At 38.0% G+C, this 25,714-nt stretch overlaps 1 protein-coding gene across 1 annotated transcript in view; it reads right to left on the reverse strand.

Annotated features, from left to right (window-relative positions):
• Positions 1–25,714, reverse strand: part of nalcn (sodium leak channel, non-selective) — a 144,115-nt gene that overhangs the window by 98,913 nt on the left and 19,488 nt on the right. The window contains exons 9-12 of the mRNA XM_066686611.1: positions 21,178–21,329; positions 17,194–17,336; positions 15,961–16,065; positions 4,671–4,757 (exon numbers count right to left, since the gene is read on the reverse strand). Of these exons, the coding sequence (XP_066542708.1) occupies positions 4,671–4,757; positions 15,961–16,065; positions 17,194–17,336; positions 21,178–21,329 (487 nt within the window). The remainder of the gene's footprint in view (positions 1–4,670; positions 4,758–15,960; positions 16,066–17,193; positions 17,337–21,177; positions 21,330–25,714) is intronic.

Consider the following 25,714-nt stretch of genomic DNA (forward strand, 5'->3'; position numbering starts at 1 on the left):
TCTCAGTGCAGGCAAAACTCTGTATTGTAATGTCTGTAATGATAATATAAACTTTGACTTTTATCTCTTACTTTAACATTTCACAAGATAGTGACCAAGCAAAACTAAATGTTTCCTTCTGTTTCTTTCTGTCCAGAAATGTACTCCTGCTCATTTGTCTGCTGCTTCTGACATGACTCTTCAATCATAGTTCACAGACCACTGGGTTGTGCTGAAAGCCAGTGTGTGATGAACTACACCTTTACCCACTTGGAGTTCGTTCTCTCTCTCAACACACAATAGCTTTTCCCTTTTGTATTGGGATCTCTTCAAAGCTCCCCAGATCCAAAATGTCATTAAATGTCATCCTTCAGCATCAGATCTCCTGCTTCCAGTGCTCTCAAAAAAGATGTTGTTTAACAAGATGATACCATTGCTTCAGATTTTCTTTTCTTTTTTTTTTTTTTAATGTCTGCCATTCTTAAGATATCATTGTGGTATATGAATATGTTCCATGTCCAAATTTCTGTAGGGACCTCACAGTTAGTGAATCCAGCTCATTTAATGTGCACTCACTGTAGACAAAACCATGCAGTTGTACACTTTCGGCTTCTATAATCTCCTTAGAAAAGTGTGGAATTAAATGAGACACTAAGGAGAAGCTGCACTTCAGCCTAAGCTTCATTGTTAAGTTTCATGTTACTTGCCAAGTGCTGGCATGAGAGGTATAACTTCTCTCATCGTTAGGCTGTAGTGCAGAAAAACTAAATTCTCTGACACAAAACTAATCATCTAATATTCTCAGTGCTGAATGTAATCAGATCCTTACAAAAATGTTCCAACATCTTGTGTAAACCACTTCCCAGAAGAGCAAAAGCTGTTACTGCAGCAAAAAGGAACCAACTAACCAGAAACTATTGAATGAGAAGGTGCTTACACCACTTTGGCCTATTTAGTGTATACCACTGATTTAACAGATATATTAATTATGATTGTAATGTAACAGTGACATTGGCATCCCTACCCTACTTGTGTTCTCTCTCCTCTCTGCTGTGTTCTGACCTTTCTGTAACAAGTCTTTATGTCACATGCTTCTTTATTATTGTTTTCATTAGCCTGTGCTCTCCTTCGTCCTTGTGTTTACTTAGCCATGCCCTTGTCACATTTCTCTTGATTACTGTCCAGGTGGTCCATGTTATTCCACATTTGTAAGTCTTCTTTCTGTGTGTCCCATGTTTGTTGTTCATTTTGAGTAGTTGTTTTCCAGTGTTTGCTCTCTGCTGTGTTCCGTTTTTCATCAAAACCATCTAGGCATTTGCATTCACCTTCTCAGGTTCCCTTTTTTGTATCCAGGGAAAAAGAAGCATAGAATTCACATTGATCCCAAAGTTATATTTCAAGGAAAGAAGGCGCTCATAGTCAAGTATCGAGTGGCAATTTTGGCAGTCCCTAAGAGGGACTCTGGACTATTTTTTGAAAATCTTTTCAAATGTGATGAGAGACTACATAATTATTTTGGGTTTTGGTATTTTTGATTGTTTCCTGTGCCTTTTCTGTTTACACCTAAGGACTCTGTGGTGGGATAGATTTTTTGTGCTTTGGTGCCTTGTGTGTAATGTGTTTAGGTTCTTGTCTCTCTTATTGATTTGGTTTCTCCTACGATTTTCATCTTATGGATCACATGACCCTTGTAACAGATGTTTCTTTTCATGTTACCTCCCAGTCTTAGAATGTCGATCGTTTCCTCTTGTTTTGTGTTTTCTAGTTGTAGTTGACATTCAACATCTATTAAAACTCACTTTTGCACATGCATCTCAAATCTATTGTGTTCCATGTTACATCACATTTTCACAGTTAATTAAAATTTATGATCAAGGTATTTCCGGTTAGTTCACCACTCAATTTTATAAAACACAATAAAATGTAGCAGAATCTGTTTCTGTGTGTATATCTGGTAGACTAGCTCTACAAACCACATATGGATTACTGTCTGTCTGATGTTAGTGCCAGGCTGAAGCATGTTGTCATTCATCTGGTTACTGCCGCTTCTGCCCGTGTCTCTCTCATGTTTTGTTTGTTTGTTTAGTCAGTTTTGTTTAATTTATGGCTACCTGTGAGGCAGGGGAGGCTACTCAATAGAGGTGCATTCATGATGGTAATATATGATTATACGCAACTTGTTGGGGCTTGTTTTTTCTAGGAGATTAATCAGGGCACAGAATTCCTGCTGCCTCCTGATTCAATAAGATATCTCTCAAAACCTACCTGAGAAAAGAATTCTGGTGAAGAATCTACAGGTTAAATAACTCAAAATTCTCACACACATATACATTTAAAAAGAAGATCCAGAAATATACAGCATCCTAAAAATTCCTAACATTGTTTCTGCTAACATTGTTTGCTGAGTTGTTTTGGTTTTTTTAATACCAGCAGCCCCACCTAAATCATTTTACCACTTGCTGTAAGGGTACCTAAATGCAGTGTGTTTTCCTACTGTCTGCTGTGAAATCTGGCCTGGTGGTGGGGGTGGCGGCTGGTTTCTCTGTCACTGCTGGAGGATAGCATTTGCTATTGGCTGGGCCTTCTGTCCAGGGCAACCTGTCTGCTGATTGGCAGCGGCCCATCTCATTTCACTGATTCTGTTGGCTGAGACTTTAGACTGAGAATCCTGCTGCCGTTGCCTGTGCTTGGTATCCCACCGTTGGTGTTGTTGCCAGTGGCTGATATCGACTGAGAGATGGTTTGCTAACACATGCACTAGATGTTGTTGATTTGGAAAACTGCTTCTATTTACAATGGCTGTCAATCTTGTGATACATTTTAACCTTGTGGCTTGGCACTGCTCACTGGTCTCCATGTACTCTCATTTTATTTTTGTGTGTGATTTTGTATTTTTTTGTATGACTGTGTCTCGGTTTATTCTTTAATGTTCTTTGTTCTGTATCCTAATATTACAATGCTTTAGGTTCTTGAAAAGTGCTTTATAAATAAAACATTACTAATTCAAAATAGGGCTGAAACACTAGTCAATTCTGAACAAATTGCAAGAGCTGCTATTTATATTATAAGTCTGCATTATCAACAATGTTGTATTGTTTTAAATTTAGGCCAGTAACACACAGCAGGTGAACTACATATAGATGAATTGAGCCAATCAGAAGCAACTTAAATATAATATATAAACTATAAAATGCCAAAATTAATATTTGTATTATTTAAATTCTACAAATATTTACTGTCTCTTTTTGCCTTTTATCACTGAGAATAACTTCTGCATAGGGTGTTATGTATGAAAGTTTATATATTACTAAAACCGATTATTAACATTATAAAGTAAATGTATGTCCAATTGATGTTCATAATTCTAAAACAAAAATGTAATAAATTAAAATACATTTATTTTCACTGCCTGGCTTAATACATTAAAATTATTAGTCGTTTTTTTTCTTCCTTTTAAAACTAGGTTATCAAACTGTGAAAATGTTAAACTCTAAACCCTCATCAATGACGTGATAATGGTGACCTTGATGATGATAATTGCATGGCTATTTTTTGTGAGTGAGTCAGCCGTGTAGGCAGGCATGGTCGTCACATGAAAGCACCATCAGCTCTGAAAAAGCTAAAACCAGCTCCAGTTCTTCAGCTTTATCTGTTCAGCTCATAAACTCCAAGCACAATAAAGTATCACAAAGCCATTCTCATTTGAATGTCATGCAAACATTGTTCATTTCTAATATAATGGTAAACAGCACAAAGACTAACAGTGCATCATCCTCACGTCATGGCAGATCCTATTAACAGACCATTACACAACATTAATAAAGCTGCTGTTTGATTGAAAGTGAAAAAGGCGGAAAGTTTACCCTCAGATTCAACTCAACTGAAATACTGGTGTTACTTTATTTTAAAGGGCCAGCCAGTCAGTAATTTTCTGAAATGATTTTTCCTCATATTAAAATACAGGTATTATACTGACACCTACTGCCCTGGATGTATCAGCATCTGCAGCAAACCTATCCTATATGTAAACCTTATGGGGGAGCCATTCTTTGATGCATAGACTAATACAGTCTGGAAAAATCAAGCTATTTATTTTAATATTCTATTACAGGTGCATTTCTTTGCCTGTACATTGTGGCTTGTTTTATTGTCATGTGACCATTGTCACCAAGAAAACACTGGATATATATATATATATATATATATATATATATATATATATATATATATATATATATATATATATATATATATATATAATGTTTTCATAACTTTCAAGTCAATATCTATATATTTTCATGCTCTAATTCTGCACATCTCTAACATTAAACAAATTAAAATAATTTGCACACGTTTATTGTTAATGTGAAACTACTCAGTTATATGAGACAATAAAAAGAATCAAAATGCTCTAGTTACATTAAAACTAACATCACCTGCAATCTGTGAAGCTCATTAACTGAGAGAATGTGATGGTTAACTGTGTTCATTCTGCAATGTGTTCCACACTCTGTCAATTGGATTGCAGCTGGTTCCAGCTAAATCTAAATGTAGCCATTGTGTTGTGATGGCCCACGGCACATTTCTTACACTCCCACAGCATGGCATGGCATTAGATGTGGCAGCGCGACCACACTGTGTGTGTGCTGACGTTCGGGGGCGTCAGTGCCATTAACTCAGATGTCTGGTACCTGGAGGCAGGCGGGCGCACGGCCATGCGGCTTATTCACATCCACCGCTACGAGCTGCCATCCTCCAGATGCATCCTCATGAAACATCTGCCATCCGGGAAGAAAAAAGGAGAGAGATATAGAGACAGTCAGACAGATGCAGAGTAACAGTATTGGAGTACCAGACAATCGGCTGTTATGATAGTTGCACAACAAAGCTGTTGCTTTCACTGCTCAATATGAAAACCCTTTTACTGACAGATGTGACTCATTAAATCAGTTTTCATTAAAAGTAAGAATTTGTTCTGCTTCTACTGTAAAGATAAACTACAAGGTCAATGTATGAAGGCACTAAGTAGCTAAAAGTATGTGCAGATTCTGTGAACACATGCTCATTTAATATTTCTTGTGAAATGAAGGATATTAGTAGGAGTTTATATCGTTACACTGCATTAACAGCCTTTACTTCACTGGGAAGGCTTTACACTACATGGAACGTTGCTTGGCATTGAGCATGGAGACCTTAGATTCATATGCTGCAGTCCTAGATCATTCAATTTAAATTCATGATCTTCCTTATGGAGACTACAAAAGCAGTAAAGACACAGTTAAATGTCTATAATGGGGGCACCAAAAATTTGCTGAATTTACATTTTTTAAGGGATGCCTACAAAGTACACACTGCAGTATATTTCAAGGCAATAATAGAATAAGGGTGGGCAATATATTTGGTGATATGACAAAACACCTAAAATTGTTTTATTAATTCAAGAACATACTATTGCAATAAAATTAAAGTTAAACATTAAGAAAAAAAATAAACATGAAAAATAAACATTTGGTTATTTTGAAAACAACAGTAACTTAAGATTATAAATATGTATACAATTAATAATGCAACAAATTATACTCGTCCAGATGAATACGAAAACGTTTCATTATCATGCCAGTCCAGTAGGGGGCCACAGTACATCTTAAAGAGAGACATCAAAACACCTCAAAGCATGAGGGAAACAGTGGTTTAATCTCAAATCAGTCCATACTCTCTATGCAGTCATGAAATTACTGAACCTAGATCTTCATCTTGCATTTTACATATTTTTAATAAAACATCATTTATATTTATTCATATGTGGGAATCTGAAATCTAGTGTCATTGGCTGCTGAGCTATGACATTTTGTAACCAAACCACCTCCACACTACTGAAATTGCTCCCCTTTTTGGAGATCCTCCACCACAGAGCCACTTTCCGCCATACTGAATGCTGTGCCTAATTCACTCACACTATGGACGTTAGCCATATTATGCACAATTGCATGATGTCATTACAGAAAAAAATTTGTAATACTGTTATTATCACAATATGGATTTTTAAAAATAGTTTTAAACATTGTATTATTGTGAATGATATGATATGGCACAGTGCTCTAAGACAATATTTTACAATGTCCCTCTGGGGTTATTTCTCATGTAATGACTGAATGAAATAGTACCATGAAATACTTGAAAAGTGGTCCAGATTAAAAGCAAAAACAAGTAAGGTCAAGAGCCAATGGCTATAATTACTTAATGAATATCTATTCATGTGCTTTAGAATCTGAATGTACAGTGACTCCACTGAGACACAGAGGAACATACTAAGAAAGCCATCGGGGACCAGAAGGGCAAAAGCTTAAGAGCTTTCTAGGGCTGTGTGTGACAGCTATGAAATTGTAAGAATTCTGACAACAGAAAAAAGACTTCATTACCAAATAGAATGAAAATGCTCTAAGGAATTATTTCACTGTTATACTTGGGATTTATTATTTTGGATTGGAATACTATGCACCATATTATGGATGATATTTAGCAGTCTGCTAAGATCCATTTGGAAGACAAAAATGGTGAAAATGTAGGCTAACCAACTTATAAGACAATAAGCACCTAGCAACAATCTGTGATACCAAAGCAAATTAGTGAACTAGTGATGCAGAATGATATCAGTTTATATCAGTATGAATTATATCAGTATCAGCAGATTATCGATTAATAAAGATTATCAATATCAGACCCATGCTTTGAGTTTACTGACATTTCAAACCTATAATGGCTGATGCATTTATTATATGCCAAATGAAGATAGAGTGACAAAATTAATAAATAAAAAGAATGTTTAGAGAAAAATAAAGGCTCAGATTTTGCTGAAGCTCTTATTTCTGTATTACTCTATTGTAGAATAGTTACATTGCTATAGGTCTACTGGTATTTATGTGTTTAATCCCTTGCATCATGTTAACATTCCATCCATCCATCCATTATCTGTAACCGCTTATCCAATTTAGGGTCGCGGGGGGTCCAGAGCCTACCTGGAATCATCGGGCGCAAGGCGTCATGTTAACATTCATTTATATATTTATATGTATTAATATATTAATTAGTTTAAGGAGATCCATAATTTAACTTAACTTGTAAGCTGTGACTGTAAGAAACATTTAGCTAAATAATGTGGCTAACAATTTTCTCAAAAGACTCCTCTCATTTTGTTTGTGTACAACTGGTTGTTAAAATGTTATCCAAATAAGCGTTACATTTGTCAGTAATTTTAATCCAAGGTATCTTATCAGTGTATTTTATCAACTGGTATATCGGCAGAAATAATATCGGCATCGGCCCAGAATTCTCATATCAGTGCATCCCACCCCAGCAGCAGCAACACCCTACTTACTACCTTAGATAACATAGCAACCACAGCATCACCTTAGGAACCCACTACCAAAAGGTGTTTTATTTTTCTTATTTGCTACCCCATTAGGCAAAGATGGTTCCTGGTACTTTTTTAGTGCCTGATTGCTCATGGTCCCAAGTGAGTCGAGCTGGGACTAAACGTTATGGTAAACATTGCAGAGCACTGAATGGCCAGAGAGACTTGTCAATCACAACAAAATGCAGATATTCATCATAAACTAGATTATGCAACATGGAATGAACTCATGAACAAAGCCATGTTCAGTCTCTAAACACAAAAACAACATGTGAATACACAAGTAAACATATCTTAATGTTACTGCAGCACTTTCTGTGGTTTCCAAAGCCTGTGGTTCCATTATAGGTTGTGTTTTGCAACATCACCAGCTACATTCCAGCAAACAGAGCCAAATAGAGTTGAGTAGAATAGGTACCATGCAATGGAAAAAGTAACACCCTCCCAATGGATTTGAAACACCACTGCAACCACCTGGGAATTTCTTAAACTGCACATTTTCTATATGTTTCTACTTTTAAACTTGATATAACAAGGATTTTAGATAATTCTTTCTAAAATAAATTGCTGTGGTTAAGTGGCTGGGGTTCCCCCCTAGGAACCTCAAAACAGCATGCATGTAATTTGAACTCAGGGGAATGTGTGTGGTGTATTTCTCAGCACCTCTCAGGGGCTATCATTAACGAAGCATTTTCTTGCATGCCTGTGTAGCAGCTAAAATCAGTAGAACATAATCAGCGTTCTTCAGCAGCCCAGCCACTAAAAACGATAAATCATACTATAGTAAAAAGGCTTTACATGTCCCTGATATTGTACACAAGTGAATGCCTATGTTCACAATGGATGTACCTTAAAACAGCTGATTTCAATATGTATGGGAGGGCGGCACGGTGGTGCAACAGGTAGTGTCGCAGTCACATAGCTCCAGGGACCTGTAGGTTGTGGGAGGTTGTGGGTTTGAGTCCCACTCTGGGTGACTGTGAGGAGTTTGGTGTGCTCTCCCTGTGTGCGCGTAGGTTTCCTCCAGGTGCTCTGGTTTCCTCCCACGGTCCTGGTAGCAAATTGGCGACTCAAAAAAGTGTCTGTAGGTGTGACTGTGTGTGTCGCCCTGTGAAGGATGGGCACCCCTTCCAGGGTGTATTCCCGCCTTGTGCCCATTGATTCCAGGTAGGCTCTGGACCCACTGCGACCCTGAACTTGATGAGTGGTTACAGATAATGAATGAATGAATATGTATGGGAAGTAAATATAAAACATATTGTTAATGCTTTGCTTATAACCAAACATTGATTATGTTTACTCTCTTTAGGTTTCTGCTTTTCTTCACAGACCTGTATCCAGTGTTATTAGTTAGGGTTAGAGTCTAAGTTGATTTGGCCTATTATGTAACCAGCACAGTATAAACCCTGTTGAATAAGGAAAGAGCTGTGAGACATACCTACTGGACAATCCTTAATGCTAGGCTTAAGATACTTCACTAACTGAGAAATCTTGTCTTGTCCAGTACTCCCCAGTTTTATGAGCAATATCAGTTAAACCTGAAAGAAAATCTCAGGAGAAGTGTATACATTTATGACATTACAAGTGTATACCATTATACATTTTACACATTTTATTATATTTAGTGTCAGGTAACAATTCAGTTAAACCACTGTGGACACTAAGTTAGAATGTCATTTTCCCTGTCCTACATGTTCTCAAACAGACTGCTGATTTTCAGTAATACAATTCCCAGAATGCAGCCAATCAGAATGAGCCAGCCAATCACAACAGACATAGATCAGTGTCTCCTGATTACTACTTCCTTCTCATTGTTGTTTTTCCTGGACTCACGTACACTCTGAGCACAATGCACATGGCAGTCACTTTCACTTATACACAATCATTATATAGCATATATTGGAAGTCCTATAATGGGATACCATGCTCTCTCTGCAATATAGACACTGATCTTCAGTCTGCACACTCTGAGCAACTTATGAGAAAATACCATATTCCCTTACTTCAGGCAGAAATAAGTCGACTAGACTGTAGCAATAAAATCCAGTTTCTTGTTGATGGTGGTTGTCAAATGTTTCTGTGTCAATACCCACCTCCCTAAGGCTTGCAAAAACAGGGTAAGTTATATAACACAGATGCTGAACCATTGCTCAGAGATGCAGCTATAGAGGCACTGGACTGTGCTCCCATGCATGTTTCCACACAGCTCCCTCAAATCAGGGTCCTTAAACATTCAGCTGACATCATAATCCCGTGTCACGTGTGAGTTTACCCCTATCACCTTGAATGCTCAGATTAATCCTGTCCTGCCCATGCATATTCTCTGTTCTCTGCCCCAACAAAAACACTAAACACGAGGTGGCTGAGTCCTGAGATGCTTCCTCCTTCATTTAAGTGCTACTGCAGAGAAAGAGGGAACCTATTGATTTTTGCTCACATCTTGCTTCCTGTCCCATTCCATTCCAAGTCTACTTGCTTGACATGCTCTGAATAGTTCTCTGTAGTTAAGGTCTGTAGATTTGGATGAAACTTCTAAATGTCCAGTGCTAATACAGAGACAGCATGACAATTATGGTGTTCTCTAATTAATAAGATTTTGTCTTCCTAGCCGTGCCACCACAGGCCAATTCGCAATCGGGAACTGATCTTGATGTATTCTTATGAGAGAATAATATGGTATCAAAGAGAGTCAGATCACATGAACCTGCTGGAGATGCAATCTGATCCCCTGACACAGAGGGAAAAGCCTCTCTTAACTGCGATATCATCATGTGCTGGGAACATCTGTTGGCATAATCATCAAGAATAAACAATGGTAAAAGACTCCCTCTGTCTCGCATAATGTTGGTGAGAGCACTATGGGCTTCCTGTGACTTCCTCCAAGAGTGTGGCAACTACATCAGAAGTGGTGCATATTGTTTTAGGGAGGATATAGTGTGAACATTTCTGTGCTTTGCTGGTGTCTAATTGTCCAACTGCCCTCGGTGGCTCTCCAGGTTTACCTGAACACACTGCTGCAAAGCTAAAAAGACCACCAGCTTAAATCCTACCCCATTGTTCCCCTCATTCTGAAGATGCTTTTAAAAATTAGAGTTACATTTTACTAGTGGTTTCTGTTGTCTAATAGCCCTTACAGCAGGAAGGATCTTTGAATAATATTAACAGTAATAAAGTTCTCTATCCACAATTTAAATTAATATGGCAATTATTTTTAAGATCCTGTGCCTAACCAACATGGAAAGTAATAAATGCATTCAATGTGTATTGCCATTAAGCTTCTAAAGACAACAAAATTTAGAGTAATTATCTTTCAAAAATGTTGCACTGAAATTGAATTGATTATATATAAATTAGGCCAACGATACAGAGAAAAAACTTGCCATTAAATCCCTCAGTCCCTCAGGTCCATCATAAATCAATTTTATTTTTTTTTTGGGATTAAAGGAGTCAACCCAAGCTTTATTGTTGAACACCCAGTAAATGACAGCTTTGTATACCCCTTGAACTAATTGCTTCTTTTTTTTTTTTGACAGTGCCTCTGTAATTAAAGTTGAGCTTAATAGATACAGAAAGGTTAATTGTTTTCAAGGACGCTGTTCTATTTCATTCTAAGGGATAAATTATCATGATATCAAATCCCTGAAAACATAACTGGGTTATGATGCACAGTTAACAGGGCTTTTTGTTTTCTTTACAATTTGCAGAAGGCAAATCAGTAACACACAAATGAATTATTTCCATTCTAGTGACATTTCCTCTCCTGCCGAGTGTTATTCAGGAAATAGTCAAGTTGGATTCCATCCTATATTCCCTTTCATTTCCCTCCTTGTCTTAAAGTCTGGGGACTCAAAGAATTGCTTTACCTCAAAAGCTACATTCATCCTAAAAGGCTTAAATACATTATAGCATTTATCGGCATAGTCCAATTAGAGATAAGGAAACAATTCAAAGATAATGATGTCGAGGGTCTAGGCAGATGTTATTCCGTAGACATTTCAGCTCTATCCACAGAATAATCTCTGCCTGATTGCTTTTAGGTTTTTTTTTTTAGTTTTCTTCTTTTTTTTACCTTCATTGTTGGCATCTGATATACTTATCTTAATCCCATTTCCTTCTTCATTCTAACTTATAAATTTCTGATGGCTCTCTCTAAATAAACTGTATAGTGGCACATATGCCGATGCTTCCATTCCCCTCTACTAGGGCACCTCCAGAGCCACAGAATCTAATAGAGCCAAATTTAGCCACTGTTTGGCTGCCAAGTCCATCCATGCCAACCCCCAAGGTGTCGTTCATGCTCAGCCCTGGCATCAGGACTGGCTCCATCAGAAACCCATTACAGTTCATTTCACACAATTGCACACACAAGTTTTCACCCCAAGCCTCCACTCAAGATTCCCACTGCATTTTAAGCAACCCCCTGGGTTGGTGCAAATTTCCCACCAATGGAAAAGTAGAAGCATTGAATAGAAATATGAAATATTAGAATTTTTAGGCCTATAGAGTTAACTGTTATTGAGAAATAAAGGTGTACAAAACCATTATGTTGGCGCTAAGTAGAGACGGCATATATGTATCAACATTGTCCATTTAATCAGCTCCACTTATCATACAGGTGCACTTAGTTCTAAAGACTGCAGTCGTTGTATTGCTCTTCATATTTTGTTAGCCACTGTGGTGGTGTTTAGAAGAGTCCACCAACCAAACATATTAAGGCAACAATGTCCTGCGACTACTAATGAAAGGCTAGAGGAAGGATAACACAAACTATGTAGTAGAAACAGTGTTTAAAACCCTCCAGCAGCACTACTGTGTCTGATCCACCAGCACAATGTAATCAAACATATAGCATATATGGTCTTGTGGAAGTCCTGACCATTGAAGAACAGGGTAAAAGGAGGTCAATAAAGTATGGACAACAACAGATTACAGTCTGTAATTGTAGAACTAAAACATGCCCCTTTATGATAAGTGATTGTTCTCAAGTTGAGAGTGAACGCTAAGATATAATATTCATTTTTAGGATGACTAGCATATATGCTGTTAAAGTTCTTCATTTATATCATGCATAGGGGTGGGTTGATATCAGTGGCAGATGCTGGTCTTTCAAGGAGGGGGAGCTCAATTTCGGCCTACGTCGAAGGTGGCACGGTGGCACAGCAGGTAGTGTCACAGTCACACAGCTCCAGGGGCCTGGAGGTTGTGGGTTCGATTCCCGCTCAGGGTGACTGTCTGTGAGGAGTTGGTGTGTTGTTTGCGTGGGTTTCCTCTGGTTTGGGTTTCTTCAAGTTTCCTCCCACAGTCCAAAAACACACATTGGTAGGTGGATTGGTGACTCAGAAATGTGTGAATGTGTCTGTGTTGCCCTGTGAAGGACTAATGCCCCCTCCAGGATGTATTCCTGCCTTGTGTCCAATGATTCCAGGTAGGCTCTGGACCTACCACGACCCTGGATAAGTGCTTACAGATAATGAATGAATGAAATTCTACCCTCCATTCCTTTTTAAGAAAATGATCTTTGACCCTGTCGTACCAACAAGGCGTCTTTTCCAGGGACTTGACTAGTGTCCTCTCAATGGCCAGCAGAGCTAGGCTGCTTAAACGGCCTTGGTCCATGTGAAGTGTGTCCGCCTGTGCTCCAACGGATCTTTACACCAAAGGATCGCTGATTTGCTCATTACGCTGTCAATCAAAAAGGGATTCAGCCTCAGACAGAGCATCCAATCATCATGCAGAAGCTGAGCGTCCGGGCCAGCCGAGGCCAGCCCACTGCCCCATAGACCCCCAGAGACGCTGAGCGTCCGATGACCGGGACAAAGCCCGGCATTTATCCAATGACTGGTCTCGTTTCGCTGCCCTTCGCTGCTTCACTATTGAACTCTGTGGACACTCAGCGTTCTCACTGTTTAAATCACTGTGAAACTGCGTGAATGATTGAGAGGAAAGCCGCGTCTTTACCAGTGATAAGAAGCTGATTCTGAACAAACGTTGAGCGCGTTGTAGTGCATATTTATTCACTGACATCTACACACAACAGTATATATTTGATCACTTGTTTTTTGACATTTTAGGGGAAGCTGAGCTTCCCTTGCAGTCTTAGAGCAATCGCCACTGGTTGATATACACCAGTCTACCACAATATCCTTGTTTCTCCAGTCACTGTCCATTCTCTCAGCTCCACTAACCAGACAGGACTGCTTTGTAGTTCTACATTACAGACTGGAGTCCATCTATTGCTCTGCATATATTGTTAGCCTTCTACCACCCTGTTCTTTAGTGGTCAGGACCCCTGCATGAGACTCTTCCCAGTACCGGTATGATTTAAGTGGTGGGTCCTTCTGAGTGCTCCAGTGACACTGACTTGGCGGTGTTGTGCAACTGTCATTCATCTGGTCATTTAGAAATAATGCCTGGAGTTGAAGGGAGGGCAGTAAAGCTAATGAATGCATACAACTTGCAGTGCAGATCAGTGCTTTTGTTGTGGCTGTGCTTTGTATTATACCCCATGACCTTACATGTTTAAATGTTCAATAATGTTGATTTGTTGGAATACTACTGTCTTCTTATGGCTTATATAACATAAAATAAAAAGTAATGACAGCCACTGGGGGGTTATAACTTGGATATCAGCCACCAGCCACTCTCATATATTGTAAAGTTTTGAGTAGATCAAGAGTGACAGCTTATGTTTAACTATTAATTTTACATTTAGTGCTCTAATTTCAAGAAGCTCGTATTAAAACTTCATTAATTTAATTAAAATACAGACACTCAGTGATTCAATATTCATGAAATATTCAGGGTTAGCAATAAAACCTATTTTTTACATGACTGAAAAAGCATTTTTTTCCCTCATGTGATTAATGACACAAATGTCACAATGTTAAAACACAAAAAAAGACAGGTTACACCTCAGGGTGACCCTGAGGTCACTTAAGACAGGCCCTGATTGATCCAAGAACTATTTATACCAGTCTATTCCATAATTAACTTCATGATTAAAAACCCTCCTAGCCCCTGAAAAAGGTTACACTGTTCAGTGTTAGGATTCAAATTTCCATTACTAAACAAAATAGGCCATGTTGTAGGGGTTACGAAATGAGATTCACCCTAAGTTACAAATCAATTCCCTCAGTCTCTGAGCAGAATCTTAAGTCCACAGGGAAGGACAGAGCATGAGAAAGGTGTTCAATACTTTTTATTCAGACACACCCACACCTGCACAGATACAGACACAAACATACACATGTACACCAACACATCCCTGACTACTTAGAGTCTGTCTGTATCTCTCTGAAGCACCTCACTCCACCATGACTCACCTCACAGTCTGCTAGCTGCCCAGTCTCATCTAAACACTGCCAGGGACCCTGACCTGACAAGCAGCCAAATTTATTTAAAAAGCTGTCCGCTTTCAGATGCCTTTTGCTTGCTGAGGGCCAGGAAGGCAGACACTAACTGCCTTGAGAGACTATTCTGGTTAAAATTCCCTCAAAGTGCTTGCTAGTGTGTGTTCATTGGTAAATAAAGAATTTAGGCACTACATGGTGAAGAGTAATTTTAGATGCAAAAACATAACCAACATGGTATGCAAAAATTATTTTTTCTTATTAAGAATGCATTATTTCATCTCAGAAACTACTGTGATTACAACAGAATGATCAAATCTGCTAACACTACAACTAATTACTATTTATTTATTTATAGTATTATATCAACTATAATGAAACTAGAATTATTACATGTAGAAAAAAATATATTTGAGAGCAAGAAAATTCATACCGTTTAATTTCTTTTAAATAAACAAATGTGCACATTCTCTTTGCAAAAACATTCTTATTCATGCCTTTAAACTGTACCTCTACATGGACTTAAATTATGGTGAGTGCTTGCTATGGTTTCTCAAAGAGCAACACTGCACCTAGTTATTATAACTCAACCCCAATATATACATGCTGTCTCTTATAATTATACAATAAGTGCTATACTATCCTATCACCTTCTAATTAAAGGGTTATGGTCATTTAGGGTTCACTAATTCAATTGTGCATTTATGACAATACATTGCTAAGCAGTAGTTACTGATACTCAATGCCAAGTATCGATTTGTGGGTAGAGCTCACCAGTATCTGACAGTGGAATTTCAAAACTTTATTCTCTGAAGAGATGTAACACCATATAATGGCATTGGCATGAGTTGGAGTGATGTTTGCGTTCTAATATTAACTAACAAACGAGTAGACCTAACAATCTGTAGATGATGCTATAGTGGGTTGATGCAATCAGATTTCCCAAGCAATGTTAAGGCAATATTATCATCATCATCATCATCATCATTTTCTTCTCCGCTTCTCCATTTCAGGGTCGCGGTGAGGCAATATTAGCCTTCCCTAAAGAGTAGAGGCTGTTACTGCAGCAGAGTGGGGGACATATTTTCTCTTAAGACCTTTAAGTTAAAAAAAAATGCAATAGCTACTGCCAAAAAACGTGTACACTTGCTGCAAAACACTTTATGTTCACCCAGTTCTTTTGATGCAATAGAGTGCAAAATGAAGTGCTTTAAACTATACCTGTGTAGTGGCTGTAGATGTAGTGCTGCTACGGGAGCCCCACATCTGCTGGAACTGCACTCTGATCTCAGCAAACGTCTCAATGATCACAGCTATGAACACATTCTGAGAACACAAGCATCGGGGTAATTAGACAAGCAGAATCTTTTTCTGACTCAAACTGCTTTTAAGCTCTGACTGACATTAAGAGCTCTTCCAACTAAGGCAAGTCAAGATCTAACAATCAACACATTGTGTAGGAAAGAGTTTATATAAGGCAGTTATAATCAACTCCCTTGGAGGGTAAAACTTGTACTGTTGTAACAGAGACTGAAATCTAAAGATGACTTTTCTTTGAAGCAATCATTTTCCTAAGGAGGCAAGAAAAGGCCCATATAATTGTTCAGTGGTTATCCTGGGTATAAACAACTCTCTTGAAGGTTACATACTAACACTGTTGCTGCAAAAAGTCATGCATATCTTTTGTTTATTACTTGAATGTCAACCATCCTGGGTCTGATTAATGATCTGTCATTACTGATTTGACAACAGAAAGTCGCATGGAAATAAAAACAGGGCACCCAGAGCAGCTGGACAGAATAGTAAAGAAGAGTTGACTCCCAACGTATCATTTCGTTGAGCATCTGGGAGACATTTGTATCAACTAGTGCCCAATGATTCAGAGGGTTGAAACTCTTGGAGTAGACTTAATCTCAGTGTGCAAGTGCCTTCTGCAGCACACTTTGAACTTACAGGGTTAATGTTAAATAAATGCAAAATGAATTTTTTAAATACAAAGATTTATTTTTAAATAGCAACATACAGCTGGATTTTGCAAGACGAAAAAGGAGTTCTGAATCTTCTTTAAATGAGCACACATCATGCAGGCTTGCAGATGCTACCTTCAGGGAATGTATTTATGCAGGTCTATTTTTAAAACAAATGATTGTGGTGGGTAATGAAATGTTATATATACATATAATTGCTTTATCTTTCTTATGTGTGGCCTATGACTTAAGCCTGAATGGTGACATATGACTTTAAACACACATCACCGTATGCCTTGTACTACACCATAAAATATAAAAAGCAACAGTGAAGAGGAAGAGGAAGAAATTATGACAATGTCAACTGTCACCTTGAAGGAGTGTTGCAATGCCAATACGGTCTGAACTACCCTCACCCTAACTTCAGCATGGCTATAAATAGAGGTGAGAATGGAGACAGAGGGGAAAGAGGGAAAGGATGGCCCACCTTAACCAGCCAAGCGAGGAAGAAGATGAGCGTGATAAAATAGAAGTAGGAGCGCCAGCGTGGGAAGCTGTCGATTGCCCGATACATGATGAAGACCCAGCCTTCCTGAGAGGCAGCCTCATACACGGTGAAGATGCTGGTGCCTAGGAAAGGGGAGGAAGGTGTGGGTAGAGAAAGGCACAGATGTGAGATCAGTCCAGTGCCCCCATACTGGGCCGGCCGGCGCAGACACAAAAATGCAGACATAAACAAAGTGTTGGCACTGCTGCACCTAGTCAGGTGTTTTTCATTACAAAGCTGTATCCCTCTCCTGGAATAATCTGCCCCACTGGATTAGATTCAATAACACCCCAACAGTACAGCAGTGCTTCAGTGTGCAAATTCCTTACAAACACCTACACAGTTCTTCTGATTTCTTAACAAACTAAACACCTTAAAAAGGGTTAATGGTTCCTTTGAAAAAGTAGCAGTCCTATAAAAGCATACTCAAAAAACTATTAAAAATCATAAGTAGACCTTTGTCTGTATACTTTGATATGATTTTAAAGCTGAGGTACATGATTTATTTTAGCAGCATTTGTTATTGTTATTTTTGTAATAGTCTTGACCACCTCCTTGTTTCTACACACACTGTCCATTCTCTCAGCTCCACTGTCCATAAGAATTTTGGACAGAAGAAAGTTTTAGTCCATCTGTTGCACTGCATAGTTGTTTGGCTCCCTTTCAACCTGCTTTTGATTAGTTCACTCACTGTGCCCACTCACCATCCACACCTAATTTTGGTCCACATTTTTGCAACTCTGTTGCTGCAGTTTGCTGGTCATACTCTAGTCCATTATCAGTGGACACAGGACGTCACCCACAGAAGACTGTTGGCTGGATGTTTTTGGTTGGTGGACTATTCTCACCAACTATAAGTCTATAACTTAAGCAGCCCTGCTGTGTCTGATCCACTCGTACCAGCACAATACACACTAACATATGACCACCATGTCAGTGTCACTCTAACTTAAATAATTATCTATCACCCTAATCATACCTGCTCTGTGAGTGTCCTTATAATTGAAGACCATAGCAAAGGGAGAAAAATCTATGCACAGTAACAGATTGACTGCAGTCTGTAATGGCAGAACTACAAATTGGCATCAGTGGAACTGAGAGAAAGGACATTCTGAAATCTAAAGCAATAGGTTGTTTCCGCTGTTTGCTTTAGCAAAAGCTTCTACTCTTCTGCAAACATTAGATTATTACAGTTGGAACACTGTGGATTTGATCAATGTCACTCACAACAGCATAAGTGAGGTCACTTATATAAGTGAGGTTAGATTATTAGTCCTAGAACATAATCACTTCTCCAACTCATCCAACAAGTTGCTACATGGTGCTCCATAGCCCAATTCCCAAGTTTGGCATAGGACATGATAACTTTAGGCAAACAAGTGGCATCAATTATAATTTCATGCTTTTCTATGAATATTATACAAGTTGCATTTGTAAAACTGTCCAAAAGAAGAGTGCACAGTGCACCTTATAACTGGTGAATAAACTTAATATAAGAGTTGTTTATTCCCAGTACCCCCAATCCCTACAAAACCAAGCCAAATATGACAATTACTTTGCCACACTTTTAATGAGTAAGGTCATCTCTAAATTTTAGTTCCAGGTTCTGTTAGCTATGTGCTCTTCAGCATGACCCTATGTTAGCATGCTGTGGAGCGGCTGTCACAGGCCAGCATGAAGTCATCTACACACCTCTCCAGTCCACTGTTTTCCCACCAGGTCCAGGACAGATTTAGTCAAGGACACTCTCTAACCCTGTTAGTTACCTTCACTATAAACACACTCCTAACAAAACTCTGAGTAGAGCAAAACACAGCATAACTTCACAGTCTTCAGCAGCATTTACCATTTATTCAAATGTTCAGGTGCTCTTTTTTCAAGAAATACAACATAAGTGCCATTTCACAGACAACATTCACCTCAATAATTAGGATATGAACGAAAAATTTAATACCTACAGAAACAAACACTACAAAGTTCTCACTGACCTTGGTGACTGGCAGAGCATGGCAGCCGGAGTGCAAGAATATTCCTATTAAAATTAACTTATAAATGTACTGCTAAGCCCGAGTTATATTTCAGACCTCATAAAACACATTCCAATTCAACTCTGGACTGTGTAAGTACCTTTACAGTGAGAAACAGCGTTAAAAGCTTACAGTATAAATACAAACTGCATCTCAAGATTTCCACAGTAGCATGGCCTACAATAAATGAGCAAAAAGATCAAGAAATTTGCAGACAATATACTTAAAATGCTATCATCCGATTTACGACCAAAGCAAACTTTCATAGATGTAATGAGCTAAACCGTTAATCTGTGACGGAGATTAACGTGTGATTATCAATTCGAAAACAGATTTGACTAATTGAGTAAGGGAAGGTGATCAGAGGCAATATACAAACTATTAATACTAATAAGCCAGTTAGTGAAAATTAAAAGCACTGGATCAGCTGTAAATTTCCAAAAAAAATAAAATAAATAAAATAATTCCAATCCACCTGCAACGTGTGTTTTTGGACTGTGGGAGGAAACCGGAGCATCCGGAGGAAACCCACGCGAACACAGAGAGAACACACCATCTCCTCACAGACAGTCACCCGGAGCGGGAATCGAACCCACAACCTCCAGGCCCCTGGAGCTGTGTGACTGCGACACTACCTGCTGCACCACCGTGCCGCCCCACTGTGAAACCAGATTAAAAAAAAATAAAAATAAAGTGTTGCCCTAATTTTGTCCTACGTCTGACATCAAGCTTACAGAATTTAGAATTTGGACCACCTCCTCATCTGTTTAAAATGAGGAGTCAAAATAACAGCAACTAAATACTTCCTGTACATTGTCTATGATTCTAGCCCTTGGTTGAACTCCTTGGAATCAGTTTAAAAAATAAATAAATAATTTAAAAAAAAAAAAAAAAAAAAACAGAAATGGGGCTACACGACTACTGCCATCAGATATGTTACTGTCATAATAGCAGCAACAAACACTACATGTGCATTCAGAGATAAAGTCCTGGACTACACACAGTCAATAGAGACAGTCCATTCAAACCTGTCAGTGAGACTAGCTCTTTTGCTACTAAATGTGTTCATAGATGTAAGAAGGAGTCTTTCTAGATGTCTTTGTCCTATATATGTCCAGCATTTCAAAGCTATTTCTGAGGCCTGTGAAACAGCAAACCTTCCTTCCAGTTTGAAGATTAGTGCTAATGTTCTGTGCACCTTTAAGTTGGATTTATGTCACTATATGGTGATAAAAATTTTAAAGGTTTCTCAATATACTACAACAGATCAGAAGGCTCAAAATATTCTTATGTTTCTAAAGAAGACAGCATGCTTCCCAGAAACTAGGGCACAACCAATTTACTGGCTCACAAATTATTATTATTAAAAAAATTATTATATAAAAAAAAAAAAAAACCAAAAAAAAAAAAAACAGACATTTGATCTCATGCAAGTCTCAGTAAGATACAGTATATGGAACTGATAAAGCTGAAGGCAAGACACCATCTAATGGATACTGCAGAATAAGGAATTTAAAAAAAAAAAAAAAAAAAGGTAAAATATTTAATTTTGCTTTGATTAAATTAAACAGGTCCACTTTTTTAAGTATGCAACCGCACCACAGTGCCCTATCCCATGATTCCACTGGAGCTGCAGTGCAAAAATGTGGAGCAGGCTTCTTAGAGGTATGATAAAAATAACAGAAAATATTATGATTATAGAAAACATTAAGTTATGAGCAACTTAGCGGAAAACACAATTATTGTGAAGACATAAATTGTAGGTGAAAATATTGCCTAGTGTTCCTTTAATACACATTTCCAAAATGACAATGAAATCACTACACAAAACTCAAGGCATGGCGCCAAAATATTTAAATAGGACAGCTGAAGTGTGGGGTAGACAGCTTTCACTCACCAAGCTCATTGAAGCCACTGTAGCCCAACTCCTGTCTGCTGAGACCCAGCTTATCTAGGTCCACGCATTTAAAACCCATGGGACACTGGTAGCCCTCTCCATCTGGTGAGCAGTGTGTATCAGGTATGGCGAGGCTGTTCCATGTCACATTACTGTAAAAAACAAAACCCCAGAAGTGTGACTGAGCTTGCTTACTTTAAAACAGCAACTTTCAAACTTTTTCAGTCTAAGGCTCCCTGGTGAAAACAGCTAACTCCTTGCTCACACCTATGAGTTTTTACTTTCATTTAGCAAACAAATATGTTTCTTACTAGTACTTCATTCATCTTGCAACTGTCTCTAACCTGAACATAACTGAGACCTGGCTCCTTTCAATGACATTACAAGCACAGTATCTGGTCATAAATACACTTGCTCATATGACATTCACTCGTTTTCTGTAATTCCTTCATCCTGATCAGGATCACAGTGTGTCCAGATTCTACCTGGAATAACAGGGCACAAGAAGAAACCTGGACAGGCTACCAGTCCATTACAGGGCATCTCTCACCTATGGACACTCTCAAATAACCAGTCCTCCTACCAGCACGTGGTTTTGGACTGGGAAAGATGAGCTGAATATTCAGGAAACCCACAAGGAGACTAAAAGATTAATAACTAAGACCAAAGACAAACTGAATGACAAAGCCCGAGAAAGATAATTAACGATAATTCAGAAACACAGAAGAATGATGGGAACTAAAATAAACATACATCTACACAAGATATAAAAAAAGAGGCTACAAAAGGAAGACATATATGGAGAACTACAACAGAGATTAACATTGATAAAAACAGGGAAATATAATAATCCAGGGAAGAACTAAGAACATAGAATAAACATGAAAAAGACAGAAGGACCAAGACATACATTAACACCAGAAGAGAACTGGAAAAAAAACTGTAACATGTATTATTATAAGAAACTGAATTCAGGAGAGTAGTAAATGATTTTGGACACTTCATTACAGTAAATTATGGGTAATCTGCTATCTGTTAGGGTACATGGGTTGTTCACTAATTATTGCAATGCATTTTGGGCTTGTTTGAGTGCATCGAAAATTGTCCACTATGTTGTTGGACACTACTACAAAAAGGTGAAACCCAAAATTAGTGCACTGTATAGTGAAAAGGGAACAGTTTCGGACACAGCGTATTATGACACAACAGCATGTGAAATTAACAAAATAAATATTTTAACAGACACTACAGGACAACAGAATACAGAATTCAGAGAACAAGACAGACATCACAGGGTAGGACTGAAACATTCCCCCCAGTTTGTCATGATTGGTCAGTATCTAGCAAATAAAATGCAAATAAAATTTTCACACATCATGACACAATCATCAAAAATGTACCAGTGATGTTGTGTATTATTCTGTAATTGTGTGTCATGCCCATATTAGCAACTGTGGGTCTAAGAAGCTTTCTGTATAGGTGAAATGAATATATAGATATATTATATATGATTATTTTTTTTTTATTCAATATTATTCCCTGTGGTAAACATCAATATTTTCAACATGACAGTCACAGAAAACACTCATTTGGAGTACCATTGCTAACCTAATTCAAATTGATGGGAGTTGGGAAATGTGATACTTTTGGTTACTGTGGAAAACAATGTTAAGCTTATAGTGGGCAATATTAGAACAATAGGTACTTGCACATTTCATTACAAATAGTGGATATTTATTAGATTTTCTGTAGTACACTGTGAAAAAGAGATCAAAATAGTATGTATCTAGGATTTTTAATGGAATTTGTCTGTAAAGTGGCAGTGTGTGTGAAAATATACCACTGGCAAAGCAAATACAATACAAAGCTTGCTAGTTGTGTTATTGCTAATTTTCTTATATATTTAACAGCAGTGCTAGCTTGTGTGCTGCATCAGTAACAAAAGTATGACACCTAGTAATCAAAAATATGATATATGTTTTAAAATATATGAACATAAAATTAAAAACCTAAAATGAAACTATAAATAATATGAGAAACACACACGCACCCCTGCTCCTAAATTTATACAGTGTGGGCCAGTTATCCCATTTGGGCCACAGGTGTTACTTGAGGAGCCACTTGATTTCTCTAATGAAAATAAATGCTATCAAATTGGCTAGCCAGACATTCTTTCAAATAGTTTATTAAGGGATCTGAAATGAGTGCAGATAATTTATTGCAGTATCACAGAGGCCAATCAGTAGCACAGAACTGAATCAAAATAGCTCTAATTATAGGCTAGCAGATTGCCCCACTGAATGTTAACATGAAGATTCTCTCTGTGATAAATATCCCTTGATGGAAAAACAAAAAAAAATAAAATAAAATAAAAAATAAAAAACAAACAAACAACAACCAAAAAACAATACTGATGAAATGTATTTATTTATGAAAACATATTTAAAGCAGATCTTTGACATTTCACAATTTTACCTTGGTTTCAGAATCGAAAGTAAAAAATAGGTCTCTGGTTCTCAATATGCTATGAATATATTTAAGAGCAAAAGTATTAACCAAATAATCTCACAGAACACATGGATCACGTTATCATTGCCACCTGTCACTGCAGGGAACGGAACAGTAATTCCAAAAAGATCCTGGCCTGGAATATTTGCCAGCGTGTGACTGTCAAGGTCATGGGGAGTAATCTAACACATAATAGAGGGAATAGAAAATAAATATGATTTTGTCATCATGTCCAAAGTATTCATCTCCATTAAAAGAAAAAGAACCCTGTACAGGGCCAGCCCTCCCAATTCCATTTCACGTACTATCCCCATCAAATCCCTGTGACTTGTTGCCAAGGACTTGAATAGGCTAGACACAAGCATCAATAATGAATATATATATATATATATATTAATTCTACTTCCCAAGAAAAGGAGATACTGTGTATTTTCTGACATTGTTCTTCTCCAAATTACACCCTTTAAAAACAACTGATAAAAATGTAAGGTTTTTTTCCCCCTTGTTTTGATAGGAGAAAAATAAAAGCATGGTAAGTAGGAGATCTCTAGGGCCACAGAACACTTGTCGGTCAGAGAGACAGGTTAGACAGATTGAGGCCAAAAAGTCGAGGGATTGATGAGTGCCTGCACAAAATCCCCAGTCAGTGCAGGAAACGCTAATTATTATGATTATCCAGCACTACACTCCTTAACATTGATGGCTAAAGCTCTTTGTTTCACAGCTGGCACTGACAAACCTCTAATCTACATGTGAATATTAAACAGGCTTGTGCTCTGAAAAAAGAAGTACATATACAGCTTTTACCCACTAGATTTCCCATGTGTTGACACTGTGATACATCTGACTTGGGCTTTCTAACAAATGAAGTTCACTTTAGAAATGGCAGTGGCTTTACAGCTGCCATCCAGGCCTTGTGCTGTCAAATGGTTAATCACAATTTACCACATTATTCTGTGGAGTCTGTCACGGTTACATGGGTTCTAGTTCAAATGTAACCTTATATCACAGCTAAATAAACATTAAAAAAAATCCAATTCAGGGTTGCAGTGGGTCCGGAGCCTACCTGGAATCATTGGGCGCAAGGCAGGAACACACCCTGGAGGGGGCGCCAGTCCTTCACAGGGCGAAAGACACACACACATTCAGTCACACACTCATACCTACGGACACTTTTGAGTCGCCAATCCACCTACCAACATGTGTTTTTTTTTGGACTGTGGTAGGAAACCGGAGCACCCGGAGGAAACCCACGCAGACACAGGGAGAACACACCAACTCCTCACAGACAGTCACCCAGAGCGGGACTCCAACCCACAACCTCCAAGTCTCTGGAGCAGTGTGACTGCGACACTACCTGCTGCACAACCGTGCCACCCGTAAATAAATCAAAAATAAAATAAAATAAAGAGGCACCTGCCCCAATAAATTCATGGTGGGAAAAAGTAAATTTTATCCTGAGCAGCTGAGCAAAACTACAGAACACTGCATCAGTTCACTACAAGCATCTCACCAAATGCTTAAGCAGCAATCACTTTCCGTCAGAGTCTGTTTATTTATTTTTGCAGAGAGCAAATCAGATTTATAAATATTTAAAATAAAGTCAGCCATGCTACAGACAAGATAGTGATCTCTCACACTGAGAATTTTGTTATAGCCACTTAACAATATTTCCTACAATATAAATGACATATTACACCACTAAAGCAAACAATCTGTCATTCCCTGCCCCCAGAAAAAAAGAGCATCTAACATCACCCAAAATAAACATTTAAAGACTGGCATTTCTGCATGGTTATGTTCTAGTCAATGTCATATTAAATTAGGAACTGCAGAAGGTAAGTAACACAAATATCTCACATTTTCAGTGAACCGCAAGAGTATATCAGAAAAATAAAATGCAGACGAATGTTTGGTAAATGTTGCAAAACTAAGGAGATGTATAATATATTTTCAGGAAAATTCACATAAATAAAATGAATTGAATGAATTAAAGTTTCTTTAGAGTTAATTTGTACTTCATTTCTCA

This window comes from Hoplias malabaricus, chromosome 12 (genome assembly GCF_029633855.1).
Source record: "Hoplias malabaricus isolate fHopMal1 chromosome 12, fHopMal1.hap1, whole genome shotgun sequence".
NCBI classification, from domain to species: domain Eukaryota; kingdom Metazoa; phylum Chordata; class Actinopteri; order Characiformes; family Erythrinidae; genus Hoplias; species Hoplias malabaricus.